The sequence below is a fragment of the Saccopteryx bilineata genome, chromosome X (genome assembly GCF_036850765.1).
Source record: "Saccopteryx bilineata isolate mSacBil1 chromosome X, mSacBil1_pri_phased_curated, whole genome shotgun sequence".
Lineage (NCBI taxonomy): Eukaryota > Metazoa > Chordata > Mammalia > Chiroptera > Emballonuridae > Saccopteryx > Saccopteryx bilineata.
This window is the reverse complement of record NC_089502.1, coordinates 63,389,144-63,410,775: the sequence shown is the minus strand read 5'-3', so window position 1 is coordinate 63,410,775 and position 21,632 is coordinate 63,389,144. Positions and strand designations below refer to the sequence as shown.

General features: G+C 36.4%; 1 protein-coding gene across 3 annotated transcripts in view; it reads right to left on the bottom strand.

The window, feature by feature from the left end:
- Window positions 1–21,632, bottom strand: part of NRK (Nik related kinase) — a 180,625-nt gene that overhangs the window by 39,266 nt on the left and 119,727 nt on the right. For all 3 annotated transcript variants that reach the window (XM_066249843.1, XM_066249844.1, XM_066249845.1), the window contains exons 9-14: window positions 21,468–21,522; window positions 16,615–16,693; window positions 16,112–16,287; window positions 14,522–14,585; window positions 12,950–14,111; window positions 11,283–11,390 (exon numbers count right to left, since the gene is read on the bottom strand). In XM_066249843.1, the coding sequence (XP_066105940.1) occupies window positions 11,283–11,390; window positions 12,950–14,111; window positions 14,522–14,585; window positions 16,112–16,287; window positions 16,615–16,693; window positions 21,468–21,522 (1,644 nt within the window). The remainder of the gene's footprint in view (window positions 1–11,282; window positions 11,391–12,949; window positions 14,112–14,521; window positions 14,586–16,111; window positions 16,288–16,614; window positions 16,694–21,467; window positions 21,523–21,632) is intronic.

Here is a 21,632-nt window from a genome sequence, read left to right as displayed (position 1 = left end):
AGATGGGCAGAGCATTGCCCCCTGGTGGGATTGCTGGGTGGATCCCGGTCCGGCACATATGGCACATATGGGAGTCTGTCTTTCTGCCTCCCTGCTTCTCACTTTAGAAAAATACAAAACAAAACAAACAAACAAACAAAAACCAAACAGCATACTCTAGGCTAAATAATGCATTCTAAACTAATCAGACACATCTCATTACATTTCCTGCTTTAGGTATCATTTTTAAGGTAATCATTGTTATGTAAAAGTAACAGTAAAATTATCATTTTATAATGCACAGTAGAAAGGGAGACATTGCTGTTTGTAACTAAATAATGCAATCCAATTTAAGTTTCTTCTGCCACAGGTTAGTATTTATAAAACAATATTCTATTATTCACATCAGAGGAATGTTAGTGTCAGACAAATAACATTTAAGATAGATAATTGTTCATGACAGATGTCATAGTAAACTAAGTTCTGAAGGAAGAATTACAGTTATCTCAGTCCCTTGAGTTGAATAAGAACAACAGTGAGATTTCTGGCCCACTACCAGTAAGGCAAGAATATTAGAACTCTTCACCCATTCAGCTGTTCATCCTTAGTGTTAAGAAATTTGTAGATGCTTAGTTATTAGAAATGCTGGATATGATGATACTACCTGGTCCACATAGAAATTTAAATTGCAACTTGAACCTCACCGATACCATGTGCTAATCCGCTATTAGTATAGTTGTGAAAACAATAGCCAACCTTGACACCAGGACTGATTTAATTATTCCCATAAGTGTAAGAAAATAAACCAGTGATTATATAAACCAGAGCCTGTTGTAAACTCCATCCCAGAACAGAGAGGATTAAGAAGGAAGATATGTTCAATTGAGTATAAAGATATCCTGAGACCAAAAAGTTTAAGAACTACTTTTCTAAGCATAGTAATGGCATTTATTAATGTTATAAGCTGGGTGACGTCACGGAAATGGCGCCGTGAGAAGCGCGTCCGACAGCTCTCCCCTAAATCACAACAAATTTATCAACTAGAAAGAGAAAAATTTATCCTCGGAGCATTCCGGAGTTCCACACAAACTGAAAGCAAAAGGACTGTTATCACTTGAATCTGAGAGACGAGGGTGTGGAGGAAGCTACCGCAGCGACGCTCATTCAAGCCGCGAGGGAGTGCGCCTGCGGTGAGTCAGCCCATATACTTGGGAACCGCGAGCCGCCGCGAGCGGTCAACGCTAGCCGCCACCGCAAGCCGCCGCGAGCCCCCGCGAGCCGCCGCCGCGAGCCGCCGCCGCGAACCGCCACCGCGAGCGGCCGCCGCGAGCAGCCGCGCGCGCCCGGTCTGGTTGAGCACCGCTGACGTTCCCAGCGGCCCGCACACTGCGAGTGGGGGTCGCCGGCCACCGGTGCCCGGAGCGCCCCATTCGCGCGCGTGCCTTGGGCATTCCACGCGCCCAGGGCGCCCTGCTGGCCCGCACACCCAGGGGGCTCCATTATCCTGCGCCTGGTGCGGTCCAGCCGCCAGCGGCAGGGCAAGCGGGAGAGGCTTGGGAGATTCTCTCCGTGGGCGGGGCACCTCACCCAGCCATTCAAGCTAACAATCAAGCGTTGGGGGAGGGGTGCACACAGGCAGCCTAAAATACCTTCGGAAGCACAGCTGCAACCCAATCACTGAAATTAGCTTAACCCATAAAATCTGCGCACCCTCGGTTCTAATTGATAAGATCTCTCTCAGTTCAGCGATCCAAGACAAGAGGCGTGATATTTTTTAGTGCCTCTCGCTAAAGGGGCGGGGGCAACTTCTGATTAATAGAGCCTCCATATTCAGGGATAAACGCTAACAAGAAGGACTTGGCAGATAATAAGGTCTATACTACACTAGTCGTAAGCAGAGACTAGTGCCTCTTCTTCCCTGCAAAAACAGGCTACAAAGTGTGGAAAGCCTGGGTTGAGAGGTCCAACTAAATGATAGGCGCTGAACAGTCACCTTGACAACAATTGACTCCCACCCCCGCCTGATTACACTGGAGGCCCTGACTGTCAGAGCCTTTCCCAAAGCCTTGCACTGAGTGGGGATAGAGTGGGGATTTCCCAGCTCTTTGAGCCTCTTACTCCCCAGGCAGAAGCAGTTGCAGCCTTATAGCTGGATCACCAGGCTGCTAATTCAGAAAGGGGGGACTAGGAGAGAGAATCCAGGAAAGCAAACTCTCTCATCGTTGGACCCTGCAAACGCCAACAAGCCTTTACTTCCAGCAAGACTAAAGCCAATTATATGACATTGCCATAGAATCCCATCAACTGCAAATCCCTACCTAAGAGTGACACAGGGGCAGAGCCTGGGGTACAGAGTCACCGACTAGGAAGAGGGAGAGAAAAGAAAAAGGAAGAAGTTAACCTCTCAAAATCAAGAAAAACCCACAGACTTTACAACTTGATCCACTAATTTTTTGTTGTTGTTGTTGTTTGTTTCTTCTATCTTTTTGCCTTTATTTCCTCCACCTCGGTCCTTCTATTCTCTGCCCATCTTATGCTTCCCCTTTCTTGAACTACACTACCCATGAGTGTTGCATTTTATTTTTCTTCTTCATCCTCACCCTCCTTTAAGGTTATACTCCAAAACACTTAACTCTCACTCTCTCCTCTTTTGTTTTTTTGTTTGTTTGTTTTTGTCTTGCTTTATTTTGTTTTTTTCTTCTCCTATTTTATTTCTTCCTTCGTTTTTCTCTTTTTCTTATTTTTTCCTTTCTATTCGTTTTTTCTTTTCTCATTTTACTTTCCTCCCATATAATCCTCAATCACGAACAAATTAGTTAATTTGGGACTCAAGGTTTTTTTTTGGCTTTATTTCTCTTTTTTGCTTTTGTTTTTATTTTTTTTTTCTCTTGTTTGTTTATTTTTGTGGCATTCTGGGTCCTCCCAACCCAAGGTCTCCATTGTATTTAGTCTTCGCTCCACTTAATACAACATATTTTTACTTATTATTTTTATTTTTTCTTCTTTATTATTCTTTTTTGGTCCTTTTTTCTGATTCCCTCTTATCCCTCTCATTATATCTCTTAGTTGACCATCACTTACAAGCAAATCATCTTATGCTTGTCTAAGATTTTCTTCCTTTTTTTTTTTTTTTTTGCATTTAGTAGGTCCCTACTCCCTTGTTTTTGGCCCTTGAACTCTTCACCCCAAATCAGGCCCTCCATTATAGGCACGATATTTCCCTGAGGAGGGGAGAGGAGGGAAAGAGAAGAGAGAAAAAAAGGGGGAAATAATAAATTATTACTGTTTTTTTTTGTGGGGTGTTTTACCCTTTTTTTTTTCTTTTTACTCTTTATTAATTCTAATTAGTGCTATCAATAAGACCACCCTCAGATGCCGATAAGAAAGAGGAAATCGAATATTATGGATACAAAAGAAAGAGAGGTAACACAAATAGATGTGGAAAAATCTATGGAGAAAAGACTTAACATATTGGAAGCCTTGGAGCTAAATGACAGAAAATTTAAAATAGAAATCTTAAAAATACTCAGAGATATACAAGAAAACACAGAAAGGCAATATAGGGAGATCAGAAAACAACTCAATGAACACAAAGAATATATTACCAAGGAAATTGAAACTATAAAAACAAATCAAACAGAAATGAAAAACTCAATTCACGAGCTGAAAAACGAGGTAACAAGCTTAGCTAACAGAACAGCCCAGATTGAAGATAGGATTAGTGAAATAGAAGACAAACAACTTGAGGCACAACAGAGAGAAGAAGAAAGAGACTCAAAAATAATAAAAAATGAGAAAGCCCTACAGGAATTGTCTGACTCCATCAGAAAGAATAACATAAGAATAATAGGTATATCAGAGGGAGAAGAGAAAGAAAATGGAATGGAGAATATACTCAAACAAATAATAGACGAGAACTTCCCAAGCCTGTGGAAGGAACTAAAGCCTCAAATTCAAGAAGCAAACAGAACACCAAGTTTTCTTAACCCCAACAAACCCACTCCAAGGCACATCATAATAAAGATGACACAAACCAATGACAAAGAAAAAATTCTCAAGGCAGCCAGGGAAAAGAAGAGTACAACATATAAAGAAAGGCCTATTAGATTATCATCAGATTTCTCAGCAGAAACTCTACAAGCTAGAAGAGAGTGGACCCCAATATTTAAAGCCCTGAAAGAGAGAAACTTTCAGACAAGAATACTATACCCATCAAAGCTATCCTTCAAGTATGAAGGAGACATAAAAACATTCACAAATACAGAAAAGATGAGAGAATTTATCAACAGAAAGCCCCCACTCCAGGAAATACTAAGGGGGGTTTTCCAACCAGATTCAAAGAACAAAAGAAAACAACACCACAAGTAACAGCTCCACCAAGAACACAATAAAACCAAACTTAAACTGTGACAACAAAGGAAAAAAAGGGGGGAGAGGATGGAGATTAACAGTAGCAAAGGATGATGAAGTGCAGAAATACTTATAAGATAGGGTACTACAATGAATATGGTAGGTACTCTTTTCATTACTTAATGGTAACCACCCTTAAAAAAACCACCACAAAAACACTTGACTTAAAAAAGGTAGCAACAGAGGAAAGAAGTATGGAACACAAACAAACAAAAACAAATGATAGAAAAACAAAAGAGAAGAATCAAACTAGATACAAAACTAACAGAAAGCAATTTATAAAATGGCAGTAGGGAACCCACAAGTGTCAATAATTACACTAAATGTAAATGGATTAAACTTACCAATAAAAAGACACAGAGTAGCAGAATGGATTAAAAAAGAAAATCCAACTATATGCTGCCTACAAGAAACACATCTAAGCAACAAGGATAAAAACAAATTCAAAGTGAAAGGCTGGAAAACAATACTTCAAGCAAACAACACCCAAAAAAAAGCAGGCGTAGCAATACTCATATCTAATAATGCTGACTACAAGACAGAAAAAGTACTCAGAGACAAAAATGGTCATTTCATAATGATTAAGGGGAAGTTGAATCAAGAAGACATAACAATCCTTAATATATATGCACCAAACCAAGGAGCACCAAAATATATAAGACAGCTACTTCTTGACCTTAAAACAAAAACTAACAAAAATACAATCATACTTAGAGACCTCAATACACCGCTGATGGCTCTAGATCGGTCATCCAAACAGAGAATCAATAAAGATATAGTGGCCTTAAATGAAATACTAGAACACCTGGATATGATAGACATCTACAGGACACTTCATCCCAAAGCGACAGAGTATACATTTTTCTCTAGTGTACATGGAACATTCTCAAGAATTGACCATATGTTGGGCCACAAAGACAATATCAGCAAATTTAGAAAAATTGAAATTGTACCAAGCATATTTTCTGATCATAAAGCCTTGAAACTAGAATTCAACTGCAAAAAAGAGGGGGAAAAACCCACAAAAATGTGGAAACTAAACAACATACTTCTAAAAAATGAATGGGTCAAAGAAGAAATAAGCGCAGAAATCAAAAGATATATACAGACAAATGAAAATGAAAATACGACATATCAGAATCTCTGGGATGCAGCAAAAGCAGTAATAAGAGGAAAGTTCATATCACTTCAGGCCTATATGAACAAACAAGAGAGAGCCGAAGTAAACCACTTAACTTCACACCTTAAGGAACTAGAAAAAGAAGAACAAAGACAACCCAAAACCAACCGAAGAAAGGAGATAATAAAAATCAGAGCAGAAATAAATGAAATAGAGAACAGAAAAACTATAGAAAAAATCAATAAAACAAGGAGCTGGTTCTTTGAAAAGATCAACAAAATTGACAAACCCTTGGCAAGACTCACCAAGGAAAAAAGACACAGGACTCAAATAAATAAAATCCAAAATGAAAGAGGAGAGATCACCACAGACATCATAGAAATACAAAGAATTATTGTAGAATACTATGAAAAATTATATGCCACCAAATACAACAATCTAGAAGAAATGGATAAATTCCTAGAACAATACAACCTTCCTAAACTGAGTCATGACGAAGCAGAAAGCCTAAACAGACCAATCAGCAGGGAGGAAATAGAAAAAACTATTAAAAATCTCCCCAAAAATAAAAGTCCAGGCCCAGACGGTTATACTAGTGAATTCTATCAAACATTCAAAGAAGACTTGGTTCCTATTCTACTCAAAGTCTTCCAAAAAATTGAAGAAGAAGCAATACTTCCAAACACATTTTATGAGGCCAACATAACCCTCATACCAAAACCTGGCAAGGATGGCACAAAGAAAGAAAACTGCAGACCAATATCTCTAATGAATACAGATGCTAAAGTACTAAACAAAATACTGGCAAACCGAATACAACAACATATTAAAAAAATAATACATCATGATCAAGTGGGATTCATCCCAGAATCTCAAGGATGGTTCAACATACGCAAAACGGTTAACGTAATACACCATATCAACAAAACAAAGAACAAAAACCACATGATCTTATCAATAGATGCAGAAAAGGCTTTTGATAAAATACAACACAATTTTATGTTTAAGACTCTCAACAAAATGGGTATAGAAGGAAAATATCTCAACATGATAAAGGCCATATATGATAAACCATCAGCCAACATCCTATTAAACGGCATAAAACTGAGGACTTTCTACCTTAAATCAGGAACAAGACAGGGTTGTCCACTCTCTCCACTCTTATTCAACGTGGTGCTAGAAGTTCTGGCCAGAGCAATCAGAGAAGACAAAGAAATAAAAGGCATCCATATCGGAAAAGAAGAAGTAAAGCTATCACTTTTTGCTGATGATATGATCCTATACATCGAAAACCCGAAGGACTCCACAAAAAGATTATTAGAAACAATAAACCAATACAGTAAGGTCGCAGGATACAAAATTAACATACAAAAGTCCATAGCCTTTCTATATGCCAACAATGAAATATTAGAAAACGAACTCAAAAAAATAATCCCCTTCACGATTGCAACAAAAAAAAAATAAAATACCTAGGAATAAACATAACAAAGAACGTAAAGGACCTATATAATGAAAATTACAAAGCATTGTTAAGGGAAATCGAAAAAGATACAATGAGATGGAAAAATATTCCTTGTTCTTGGATAGGAAGAATAAATATAATCAAGATGGCCATATTACCCAAAGCAATATACAAATTTAATGCAATTCCCATCAAAATCCCTATGAGATTTCTTAAAGAAATGGAACAAAAAATCATCAGATTTATATGGAACTATAAAAAACCCCGAATAGCCAAAACAATCCTAAGGAAAAAGAATGAAGCTGGGGGCATTGCAATACCTGACTTTAAACTATATTATAGGGCCACGATAATCAAAACAGCATGGTATTGGCAGAAAAATAGACACTCAGACCAATGGAACAGAATAGAAAGCCCAGAAATAAAACCACATATATATGGTCAAATAATCTTTGATAAAGGGGCCAACAACACACATTGGAGAAAAGAAAGCCTCTTCAACAAATGGTGTTGGGAAAACTGGAAAGCCACATGCAAAAGAATGAAACTCGACTACAGCCTGTCCCCGTGTACTAAAATTAATTCAAAATGGATCAAAGACCTAAATATAAGACCTGAAACAATAAAGTACATAGAAGAAGACATAGGTACTAAAATCATGGACCTGGGTTTTAAAGAACATTTTATGAACTTGACTCCAATGGCAAGAGAAGTGAAGGCAAAGATAAATGAATGGGACTACATCAGAATTAAAAGTTTTTGCTCAGCAAGAGAAACTGATATCAAAATAAACAGACAGCCAACTATATGGGAACTGATATTTTCAAACGACAGCTCAGATAAGGGCCTAATATCCAAAATTTACAAAGAACTCATAAAACTCAACAACAAACAAACAAACAATCCAATAAAAAATGGGAAGAGGACATGAACAGACACTTCTCCCAGGAAGAGATACAAATGGCCAACAGATATATGAAAAGATGCTCAGCTTCATTAGTTATTAGAGAAATGCAAATCAAAACTACAACGAGATACCACCTCACTCCTGTTAGATTAGCTATTATCAAAAAGATGGGTAATAGCAAATGTTGGAGAGGCTGTGGAGAAAAAGGAACCCTCATTCACTGTTGGTGGGACTGTAAAGTAGTACAACCATTATGGAGGAAAGTATGGTGGTTCCTCAAAAAACTGCAAATAGAACTACCTTATGACCCAGCAATCCCTCTACTGGGTATATACCCCAAAACCTCAGAAACATTGATACGTGAAGACACATGTAGCCCCATGTTCATTGCAGCACTGTTCACAGTGGCCAAGACATGGATACAACCAAAAAGCCCTTCAATAGAAGACTGGATAAAGAAGATGTGGCACATATACACTATGGAATACTACTCAGCCATAAGAAATGATGACATCAGATCATTTACAGCAAAATGGTGGGATCTTGATAACATTATAAGGAGTGAAATAAGTAAATCAGAAAAAAACAAGAACTACATGATTCCATACATTGGTGGAACATAAAAATGAGACTAAGAGACATGGACAAGAGTGTGGTGGTTACCAAGGGTGGGGGGGGGGAGGGAGGACATGGGAGGGAGGGAGGGAGAGAGTTAGGGGTAGGGGGAGGGGCACAGAGTACTAGATAGAGGGTGACGGAGGACAATCTGACTTTGGGCGAGGGGTTTGCAACATAATTTGATGACAAAATAACCTAGACATGTTTTCTTTGAATATATGTACCCTGATTTATTAATGTCATCCCATTACCATTAATAAAAATTTATTAAAAAAATGTTATAAGCTGAAGTGTCAAACTTTATTAGGCACTATTTTACTTAAAAGAATGGCTAACAAGGCAAATTCTAATTATTTAACTTAGATACCTGGCAGGCATTTTATATAAAATAAGTGAAGCTCATTTTGTTCATAAGAATCCACATATGAGTGAAATCATATGGTACTTGTCTTTCTCTGACTGGCTTATTTTACTTAGCATAATGCTCTCCAGGTCCATCCTTGTTGTCACAAAAGGCAAAATTTCCATCTTTTTATGACTGCATAGTATTCCATTTTATAAATATAGTAGTTTTTTTTTTTACCCACTTATTTACTGATGGACACTTGGGCTGTTTCCATATATTGCTTATTCATGTTACTAGCATCACCCCAATAATTTAAATGAAAAAATAAATAAGTTCAGTAAAGTACCAGATACAAAATTTAAAAAAAATCAGTAAAGTAAGCCTATTAATAATATAAAGTACAAACTGCTGATGTTATTTTTTAGCGATGTTAAAATTGAGCTTTGGGTGAAAATTAAAATGTTTTATTTATTTTTTTATCATTTTTAAATTGAATTTATTTGAGTGACATTGGTTAATAAATTTACACAAGTTTCAGGTGTACCATTTCATAATACATCATCTGTACACTGCACTGCACATTTACCACCCTAACTCGAAGTCTCTTTTCATCACCCTTTATCTTTCTTTACCCTCTGCTTCATCTGTCACGCCCCTTTCCCTCCCACAATAACCACACTGATGTTTGTTTTTTTCTTTGCTTAATCCCTTCAACTTTTTCCCCCAGCTCCCCCACTGCCCTCCCCTCTGACAGTTGTCAGTCTGTTCTCTGTGTTTATCAGTCTGTTTCTGTTTTGTTTGTTAGTTTATTTTCTTCATTAGATTTCACATATAAGTTAAATCGTGTGGTACTTGTCTTTATCTAACTAGTTTATTTCACTTAGCCACTTAGCATAATAATCTCCAGGTCCATCCAAGCAGTCACAAAAGGTAAGATTTTTTTTTTTTACGTCTGAGCAATATCCCATTGTGTAAGTGTACCACAGTCTTTTCATCTACACATCTACTGATGGACACTTGGGCTGCTTTAATATCCTGACTATTGTAAATAATGCTGTAATGAACATAGGAGAGTATATATTCTTTTGAATGAGTGTTTTGGGTTTATTTTGGTATATCTATCACCTTGCACTTGACAGCTTATCGATTCTCAATGTTTATGATGAAATTGTAATAATAACAAATGCTGTTTATAAATGTTGTATAACAAAATGTAATGTGTAAACATTTAGAAAGATCTGCAGAAATAGTGACCAATATTTTTCAACTGGCCAATACATAAAGATACAAAATAATGCATGAATAAAACATCTATTCATATATATACTGTTCACAAAAATTAGGGGATATTATATCGTTTCATATTCCTTTTGAAATATCCCCTAATTTTTGAGAGCAATATATATATATATATATATATTAGACCATTGGATTTCAATGTTACCAAGTATACAAAATTTTAGTTATATGGTTTAGATTCCAGTTTTGTTCTAATTTCAAACAATACCACAATTATTTGAAAAAGCTATGACAATTTTCTCTTTCAAACTACCTTTATAGGAGAAGCCTGCTTTTACTCATAAACTTTAACCTAAACAACATATGGAAACAAATTAAATGTAGGAGCAGTTATGAAAACCCAGCAAGCAAATTGAATAGTAGATATTTTTCATTAAAAATTATTTTGTAGGTTAACATATAACATTTTTTTATTTTAAAATGTGTTAATACACATTTTAAGTTTTTGGTTTTAATTTCTAATTATATTAAATATTGAATGCCACAAATCACATAAACAAAAGAGTTTTGAGGTCTGCAATGTTTAAGAGTATAAAGAAATCCTGAGACCAAAATGTTTAAGAATCACTGTTCTAGCCCTGGCTGGATGGCTCAGTGTTAGAGCATTGGCTCTGCATGTCGATGTCCTGGGTTTGATTCCTGGTCAGGGCATACAGCAGAATTGACCATCTGCTTCTCCACCCCTCCCCACTTTCTCTCTCTTTTTTTCTCTCTCTTCTCCTCCTGCAGCCATAGCTCCATTGGTTTGAGCACATCAACCCCAGGCACTGAAGACAGCTTGGTGGAACCTAGGCCTCTGGTGCTAAAAATAGCTTGTTGGGAGCATGGCCTCGGATGGACAGAGCATCGGCCCCAGACGAGTGTTGCTGGGTGGATCCTGGTCAGGGTGCATGAGAGAATCTGTTTCTCTATCTCCCCTCCTTTCACTTGTAAAAAGAAGAAGAAGAAGAAGAAGAAGAAGAAGAAGAAGAAGAAGAAGAAGAAGAAGAGGAGGAGGAGGAGGAGGAGGAGGAGGAGGAGGAGGAGGAGGAGGGGGGGGAGGAAGGAGGAGGAGGAGGAGGAGGAGGAGGGGAGGGGAGGAGGAGGAGAAGGAGAAGAAAGAACCACTGTTCTAGCTGCTTACAAATATTGAGAAACTTACATCATTTCCTTTAGGATTTGGGGCGTATGGCTGCAATGGTTCTATTTGGACTTCAGCCTGAATTGAATGAAATACTTCATCATTGTCTGATGATTCATCTTCTCTGTCCTTTTGAAACAAAAATGAAAATAAGTTTTAATTGTTGCTAAAATGCAAAAACAGAATCAACCTCATCATCCTGTTGCATAATATAAATAATTTAAAAATATTTTAGTGTAGCTTCTGACATATATATTTAAAATATTAAATGACATTAAGTATGTGCATGCTGCTAATACTTTAAGTTTTGCAGAGATGTATAAAAGTCTTTCACAAATTCAAAACCCATTAGCTTGAGTTATTACTAGTGCTCATTGAGAATAGTAATTATCATTTTAGATGCCCTAATTTCAGAGAAAAATCAGAATTCTAGACTAACATCTCCTCTATCTTATATAGTATCTTTTTCTCTGTATCTCCCACGTTTTGGGAGATTACCATAGATATCCATTTTCCCTTTGGGGCATTTCTTCTATTGCTGCTTTTAATTTTTCTCATGTTAAATATATCAGGGAAATAACATTTGTTCAATTGGCTCAATGGACACAAACCAAAAAACTCTTTTATCTAGACAATTCAGACAAGGTTTATTTTTAATTACCACATTAATTATTAATAAATAAATAGATGTTTATACAAGGGTTTAATTTAGGATTTTCCTAATGATTCCTTTTATGTAAATGGATGCTTTGAAGTATTAGAAAACAAATGTTCTCCTAATCTTGTTGACCCCTTTAATGTGCTTATGAAACCCAGAAACCCTCATTTTTAGATCAGATTTGCCAGGTTGAATTAATCAACTTTAACCAAATTATATCCACTTATATTAGAGAATTTTGAAAGAATAAAGTTGTGTTGACTATTCCAAAGTAAGATAAAGAGATTAACATATTGTGTCCCACATTTTGAAAGAATGTACAGACAAATTTGTAAAGTGTCATGTTCTATGCAGTCACTTCATTTATTAATTATGTAAAACGGGGGAAATTTTTGAGACGCATCATACTTATGATATCTATATACCAAATATTTTGGAAACTCATTTTTCTTCTCGTTTGAAGCTTGACTTAAATATCTTGAAGTACAAAAATTAGTTTAATTCACTTAAATGGTACAATTCAACTTTCCATGAACAGAAAGAGCAAATAAATTAACTTGGAAGTTAGAGAAATAAAACCAAATTTGTTTTGGTGCTTATTTTTAATGTTATATTGGAAAGTTTTTCTTAATTTTTATTTAATTTATTGGGGTGACATTGGTAAATAAATATATAGGTATTGAAAAGTTTGAACTTTACAAGTGATTTTTAAAGATCCAACTAATTATTTTAAATATGTGTAGAATGTCCCTTTATTTGTTAAGGAAATAATAGGTAGAATACTAGTAATTACAGCTGTATCTACATAGAGATATTAAGCAATTACTTGGATTATTCAAGAAATTTTTTCTTTCTCATATTAAGTCACAATTATCTGGAAATTTCAGGATAATTTATTTGAAGCACAAATATTTAGCTAATCTTTGAAACGCTAAGAATATTTATTTCATTTGGTTTTACAGAGGGAAAGCAAGTGTTAACTAGCATATTTTCTCTGAATATTTGCTTAGTAAAAGTATCAGAAACTTACACTTGCAACTTGTCTCAATTGTTGTTCATGTTGATTAAAGATGTCCTCCCATCTGCGTTGGCGTCTTCGCCTGCAGGCTTCTAAATCGGAGAGCTCAAACTCTTCAGGTCTCCGTGATAACTTTGCCTGGAACCTCTTTGGTGATAGTCTTTTTGCCAATGCCTGCTTTAGGCTAGAAACCTTTGATTTTTTCTTCTGTGCCTGTTCTGGTTGAGAGTAAAACATGTTTGATGACAGGTTTTCCATCAGGGTTTGAAGTGGACCAAGGGGCTTTGAGCTTTGTGAGTTTGGTGCTCGAAGTAAGTCTCTTGATAGTCCCTCTATCAGTGCTTGAACTGAGCCAGCTGCCTGTGGGGGATCCTGAGCCCAGGCTTGTGCCTGAGCTGACTCTTTGGATTGCTCCTCTACTGGAATGAGCACCTGAGTATCCAAATGTAGTGGCAACAGCACATGGTGGTTCTGTGACAGTAGGGGTAAAAACACTTGGGCATGTACTCGTAATGGCTCTGGTTCCTCTGCTTCAGGCTCTGCTTGTGCAGGATCAGCAGCCTGTTCCTGTACCTGTGGCTGCTCAGGTATCTGGTTCTGCTCCAACTGTTGTTCAGGTACCTGGTTCTGCCCCTGTTGTTGTTCTGGGGCTTGACCTTGCCTTTGTGGTTGTTCAGGTACCTGATCTTGCCCCTGAAATTCCTCTGGTACCTGGTCCAGATCCTGTGGTTTTTCTGGTGGCTGAGGCTGGGCCTCAGCTTGCTTCTCTTTGGGTGCTTTGGCCGGTAGCTGTAGAGGCCTAGGCACCTTAGCCTGAGCCTGTAGTGGCATGAGCATCCAGGCTCCCCTCCGTACTCTTGGAGGTGCTTTCATCTGCATCTGAAGGGGCCTTGATGTTTTAGCCTTAACCTGAGCATGTAGTGGCATGAACACCTGAGCTGCCCCTCGTAGTCGCTGAGATGACTGCGGTTTCCCCTGGAGAGACCTAGGTGCATTGTCCTGAGCCTGTAGTGGCTTGAAAACCCTGGCTGCTCCTTGTGGATTCTGAAGTGCCTGTGGCTCTTCCCGATCAGGTAACCACCTTGGCTGAGAGGGTTCTCCATGTAACACTCTAAGTGGTCTGCATCTACTGCTGGTTGGCAGTCTCAGAAGCTCATGTGTGCAACAAGGTCCTCTAGAAATAAACATACAAGTGTTGGCCATACAGTTAGAATTGTCAGTGGAGTGAAGCCATTCAGGGGAAGTGCTTTTATTTTAAAAGATGAATTATTTTCTGAACCAAAGATATTTTTTTAGTAAATCTTGATTGAATCATTCTTATAATGTTTAAAATATTCTTTGTGTTACTAATATACTCAACATTAATGGTTTTGATAATCAACTTGATCATTCTATTGGCAGAAATTAAGAAATAATCAAACTTTCCCCTCAACCATCCATTCAAACATTTCTTGAAAATAGAGATCTGTTATTTGTTGTAGGAGAAAAGATTAAGTTTTTATGAGTCAAATACAACAGTATGAAAATCAATTGCCTTTCATGAATTGCTAGTATCCAATCCTATATGTAATTTATCCAACACACCTGTATCTTCTCATGGTGTACTGCTCTTTAATAGCTTCTTCCCTTTCAAAGATCAGAGGTATTCCTTTTTATGAAAGAAAAAATAATGCATCACAATCAGCAGATATTAATGTAATTCAGCTTATCCAATTTTTGCCCTTTGTCAAGATGTTGTTTGAACTTAAAAGGACAAGAAGAGGGTAATAATTCAAATCACGTCTGGTTGGTGATGTTGACAATATCTAGGTTCTTAGGTCCACTTTTGAAGTACAGTTCATCTATTCCATACAGACTAATTTCTCTGGCCATAGGGGAAAAAAATTTAGCAATCTGATTTCTACAGTTCTAAAAAGAAAGAATTGAGAAAAGCACGGTGAGAAAGGAACAAGAGTAACCCTAGCTGTTTGGTGAACATGTCTTATTGGTGTGTGCTTTCGATGTGAAGACTTTAGAACTTGGACCCACACCTATCTTTAGTCTTTTCAAAGAGGTTCTTTAAAAATGAGGGTAAAGATCTTTGGTCCTTTCAAAGAGAAGTTTAAAAATCTAAATTCTGGGTTTTACACTTAATGCACTGAAAAGATCAACTTCTTTCCTCTCAGCTATGCTATACTGAAATATACACACTTACAAAATTTTTTTAATTCCTATATTAAAGTGTGTAGGGAAACTCTATTTACATCTATGTAATCTTCATATAAATGTGACTTTTCCTGACAGTAACAATCTCAAAAACTAGCAACCCTAGAAGTTAGAAAATTAAGTAGATGTGGAGTCTCCCTGCACCCATTTGAGACTGGCTGGCTTTCATGATGTTTATTCAGTGAATTCTCCACCATGGTTAAATAAATTCATTCCTTCTGCTCCTCATGCCAAAATAGGATATATATATATATATATATATATATATATATATATATATTTGTGAAGATAGAAGAAATTCCACTGCAATCAATCCTGTAGCTAATTTGAGAATTACTGCTGTATTTTTCAAGTTCTCAACTTTGTCTATGGTGTTCCAAATTAAAGGTGGAATATACCAGATAGCCTACAAAGTAGAACTTCCTAAGTAGTTTCCTTTAGATTTGATGAACATCCATTTTGTCATTTTTGGCATTAATATATAGAAGCTTACTTTTATTGGTAAAACTCCTTTGATTGCATCTTATAGTTAGAGATTAGTACATAAAACAAACTTTGTATGGTACATAGACTTCAAAATTAAAAGTCAATACATGATTAATTACAAAGACATTTATCTCATTGGAGTTTATTAAAATGTCAACCAAAAAAATAACAGTAAGATATAAGTTTTATATTTTATTTATTTTATTTCTTCATTAAGGATTTAAAAAATTAAATTGGCACATCACAAAATTCTTCCTGAAGCTTTTGAGGTCTTTGTAAATATGAATGCTTACTACTTGTAACTGGCCAGAGATAATGGATTTAGTGTACATGGCACATTAGTAGAAAAACTAATTATCAAGAACCTCAGAATTTTTACTTTCAAGAAAATTCTTAAACAAGATATTTTTTCCTGAAAAAAAATGAATAAGTTCTGCTCTCATCTAATATCATTCCAGTAAAATGAAATTTAATATACTCTACCTTTTTTCTGTCTCTTTTTAATGATTCCAGTAAGATGCTTCTTTAGTGACTCAACAACATGTCCTTCATTTTTTATATTCCGAACAAATGGATGATGAAGCATATTTGCCGAAGTTGGACGAAATAGGAAATTTTTTATCATGCACTTTTCCATGAAATTGTGGAACTTGCGGGACCTAAAAGACAAGAGTCAAAGAGGTAAAAGAGCAATCTCAGACCTGCCACACCCACCCATGCGGCCAAATACCCTGCACCGTGATGCTATTAATGCCAAGGCTGTATTGTCATCATAATATATTCTGATGGCATTACTTATTCTAGTTAGCTAGCTAGTTCTTCAAGAAAATTAGTCACTTAGACCCCACACTTAAGGTATTGAATTTTAAGAAATAGTGTCCAACAAGGATGCTATAGCAGGACTGACCAAATGAATTAAAACTTCTCTGCTTACTAAGAATAATATCAAGTTAATATGTTTGGAAGATTAAGTCATTCAACTTTACCATCCACTGGATTTGACTTTGGGAGCAGATTCCCTCAAAATAACGAAGAGGGCTTCCAAGGGTTGAAGGTTACACAACGCTGCAAAGGAAAATAGATAAGTTTAGAATGAATGATAAGGGTCACTACAGAGCAGACTCCTCATTCTGGATGGAATTCTAAGTGTTCTCTCACATGTTGTTGTTGAACAGACACTAAGGAATAAATAAATTCAAAAAATATATAGTTCAGGAAAAGCTCATTTAAAAAAAAACAGTTATTTGTATAAGATCCTAAACCTTCCCTATTGCTAGATGTGACAAATCAATGTTAATTTACACTAAATAATTTTTGAATTGTGTGATTGATGATTTTTACCTATAGAAGTAAACCAAATGTGGAGACAAAGCACTCTTCTGTTTCTGTATTGCAAATATCTATAGTTGTGAAATCAGAATATGTAATTATAAAGTGAGAAAGTAAATCAGATTAGAAGCTAATCAAAATAATGTTTGAAGATGATTTACTAGTCTAAAAAGCTGTGAATAATCTGTTTGGAAGCTGATGATCCTAGGAAAAGAGGGAGATATAATGTAATTAAATGTTAAAAACATACTTTCTAGAGCAAGAGACCTGAGTTCAAATTGTAGCTCTGCCTTTGTGACTTCAGGAAAATTACTTTACCTATCTGTGCCTATTTTTTCATTAAAAAAACAGGAAATACATCAATAATTCCTTCAAAGAGTTATTGTGAAGATTAAATGACCACCTACATATAAGTGGTTAGCACAAAGTAGGCACTTGATAAATATAAGCTATTGATATTGTAATAAAGAATTTAACTATGTGGCACTTCAAGTCTGTGTCAAATTATGCGACTTTCATTCCATTTTTTAGACACATAGTCCTACAAAAAAAGCCTATTCAAAATTGAGCTATATAACTTAATTACCTCATTGGTTTGAGAATTCTTCACTGTTCTATAAGCATTTAAATATGTGTCTCACTTCGCTTCTTTCCTCTTGTATTTTGATTAAAGAAAACTGGCAGTGCAAAAACATTCCCAAAGAAGAACAACAGTGCAAATTTTACCTAACACTACAAATGTGTCATACTTGTGAGGACAATTTTATACTAATGCCCCTTTAAAGTTATCCTTCCTCTTCCAAAATTCATCTCCAGAAAACTACAATGCCAAACTAACTTCTCATAGCAGTACAAAAAAGCTCCTCAGAGCCATTTCGTTAGTGATATAAAGGCACTTGTTCAAAGGTCACATTTTTGTTTCAATTACATGGGTATAAATTAATAGAAAGTGCAGGTTTATAATTGAAAGCAGAATGAGCCCCAAGCTCAAAAGGTCTGGATCATATTTGACTGTCATCATTATTCCTTTACTGTGTCCAATCAGTCATTCTGTCCTTTAAACATATTGCAAGTGAGTTTGTAGAATATTAAGCAGTTGTCATTTATTAACATCTGAGCATCATTCAGTCAACTCACAATATCTTTCAGAGTCAAGAGTGTTAAGGCACAGACTAGGTAAGTTTCATTAAGGGAAAGGAGAAGTCCATAAAGGAATAGAGCACAGGGTGGGTAAAAAAGCTATATCAAAGAGAAGTTGTAGAGGATTCCTATATTGTCTAATTTTAGGAATGCCAATAAATATGCCCTTCACACCATATCTCTTAACATTTCTTACATTTTCACCATAAGAGGATCATTCGTTTAAAACAGCAAACCTCCTTTAAAAATACATCTTTTGATGAGTTGGAAGCAAAAAACTGGAAGCAATTTGAATTGATTTAAATAACGTGGTTTATTCCTACAATATGTTGAGATCTGATGAAATCTTTTGAAAACTGAAGAAATGGGTCTTCTGATAGGACAGCAGTAAATTTGAGTCATGAGACACTAATGTAAAGATTGATCAGTGTGTAAGGGAGGGACACAACAAGAAATAGAAGTAGGACTGTGAATAAGCATGTGTAACAATATTAAACCTAATCTCTACACCACCAAGGGGAATTATATGGTTTATATATGATATAGAAAAAATATAGTTTAGATTAAGGTAAATTAGATGGCCCTGGCCGGTTGGCTCAGTGGTGGAGCATGGCACGACGTGTGGAAGTCCTGGGTTAGATTCCCGGCCAGGGCACATAGGAGAAGTGCCCATCTGCTTCTCCACTTTTCCCTCTTTCCTTTCTCTCTAGCTCTTTCTTCCCCTTCTTCAGCCAAGGCTCCATTGGAGCAAAGTTGGCCCAGGCACTGAGGATGGCTTCATGGCCTCCACCTCAGGTGCTAGAATGGTTCTAGTTGCCATGGAGCAATGGCCCAGATGGGCAAAGCATTGCCCCCCTGGTGGGCATGTCAGGTGGATCTCGGTCTGGTACATACAGAAGTCTGTCTCTGCCTCCCTGCTTCACACTTCAGAAAAAAAATAAAATAAAAAATAAAAATAAAATAAGGTAAATTGGCTGATGTAGATCTTTGACAAGAAAGGAGAGTTGCAGTAAACTATCAACCCTATCCTGCTTCTCCACTAGGCAATACTTTACTTTTCAAATAACAACAAAGAAACCAAGAAGCATCTCTATTCAATATGAATTGGTCTATGATATTCTGATGTTTGAACAATTATTGGCAATGTTCTAGTCTTGGTTTGGAAGTCTGCACATTGTTTAAGTTCCTACTCAGAACCCAAGAACTTAAAAAAGTCTTGATGAGCAATGGTCCAGATCTTCTCTTCTCTGAGAGCCTCTGTAGCAATGCCAAGAGAGTTATATTGCTTCTATTAGAAGGCATTCTCCCTCTCTATTTACTTCCTTAAGAGAGACTCGCCAAAGAAAGAAGTGGATTTTGTTATCTGGACCTCAGAGACAATTATCACAGAACTATTGCACTGGAAGTCCATTCCGTCTAAGACGATAATTATAACCTAAAGGATTTCCGTATAAAGTTAATAATTTAGGTAATAAAGGAGGCTGGAGGCTGGTGAAAACCATTTTTTTTATCAGTGTGGCTATTTCAGGTTACTCATGACCAGAAGTCTCACCATTCCAATTACTTATCCAGGAATATTAATCTTATTTTTTCTCATTGATTGTTAAGAATCTCTTGGTCCTCACTTATCCTTTGCAAGAAGTTTGCCATTTATGTACTCTGTGCAAATCTTCTCTACACTCCTTTTGTGAGTTTTCTCATTACCCCCTTTTCTTCTCTAATTTCATACTTTATCTTTTAATTAAATTTTACTGGGGCGACACTGGTTAACATAATTATACAAATTTCAGGTGCCCAATCCTACAACACATCTCTGTATACTATATCATACTTTAGCATTAAAAAATTAATCAAAAAAGGTGAACTAAGAAGTACGGACCTATAAAATGCAGAGAGCCAGATTTTAGAAAAGACATGGTGAGGAACACTCACAAACAATAGAAAAATATATAAATACTACTTGATACAGTGATGAATTCTGACCAAATAGTACATGTATCAGTACTCATATGAAATACCATATTGTGTACTTAAAGAGAGTAAAAGAGGGGTAAGTGGAGAAGAGAGAAAAATGAGGAGGAGAATGAGGAAGGTACTTCTCAATCTAACATCATCTAAATATATTTTTTCACAAAAAATAATCGAGTGATGAACAGTAGTATGAATCTTCTCAGTCTCACTTCAACTTTTCATATGTAGCATATATAATTTTCTCCAACACTTATATTTTTACTCACCAACATAAAAACACTTGTAGTTTTTTTTTTCTTTTGGATACTAGAGGAAAAGAAACAGCAACCTGATCTCCAAGTCTACCCCAGCTCTAATCCAAATCCCTGCTATGATATTCTGATGGACACCAGCAGTTATTAAAAATTATGTTATGACTATTTTACCTCATTGAACTTACTCCACTGCCCTTGAAACACAGTAAAAAGGTAGTCCAAGCTAATAAAGCTTGACTTGTGGACACTGTGCAGAAGGAGTATGCAGGAACATAGGAACCCATAGGATCTCCTTGGCGAAGTGAAAGCAAAGCAATCCCGTCCCCTCCCAACCTTCCTCCAACACACACTCCAGGCATTTCTCTCACTTCTTATTCAACAATATCAGGAAGGTGCTTATAATTTATATTTTTGGGTTTAGGTAATTAAAACAGCAAATAGTCTCTGTTTATGGGGTCATACATTTGATGGCTGTTAATCATTTACACCCAAATTCATGTACCGTTTCACTTTCTGACCAGCAAGCAGTGTCCTGAAACAGGATGCTAATAGGTCATTTAAATGATGGGGAGGAAGGAAAAACAAGAGGAAATGGAGCCCTTTGAGCTATTAAGGGTACTGGAGTGGCTGAAATAAGCACAAAAGGCACCAAAGGTAAACTTGACTGACTCTCAGGAGGAAGGGGGGGTACTTTCCGACATTGGCTCAATTTCAACCAGCCATTGGAGGATTTTCTCAAGTGTCACTTTCTGTAGTAATAACAGTGTGTGACTGTAAATATTCTGGACCTTAAGTATTCCATTTGATCAATATTTATTGAAATGCCTTTAAATTCTGGTTGGTCAGGACTGTTAGGATCAAATACTATGGAAGCTAAATTGAAACATTACTCAATCAGCCTAAAATAAGATACATAAGAGAGAAAAGCAAAATCTCTTTGTATAGACATATCTTGCTGCTCTGACTAGAGCATTTGGTAATCACTGACAAGGCCACCATTTAGAGTTTGGCATAGTGTGGCATCTGTGTGACTAGTACAAGTGGCAGATTTATACAACTTATTTCCTTAACTTTTTTTTAATTTCTTTTTCATTTGTTTCTTTTATTTCCTTAACTTTTAATAAATATCATATATTTTTACTCACGAGGAGCCCCTTCAGCCATTTCAATAGCAGTGATTCCCACGGACCACACATCACTCTGTAAAGGAAAAGATGACCCAAAATAGTCACTTAAAAATGAGACATTTATAGCATTTAGAATCTCAAAATAATCTTTGGTTGGGGGGGCATGTCATTGCCAAAGTCATT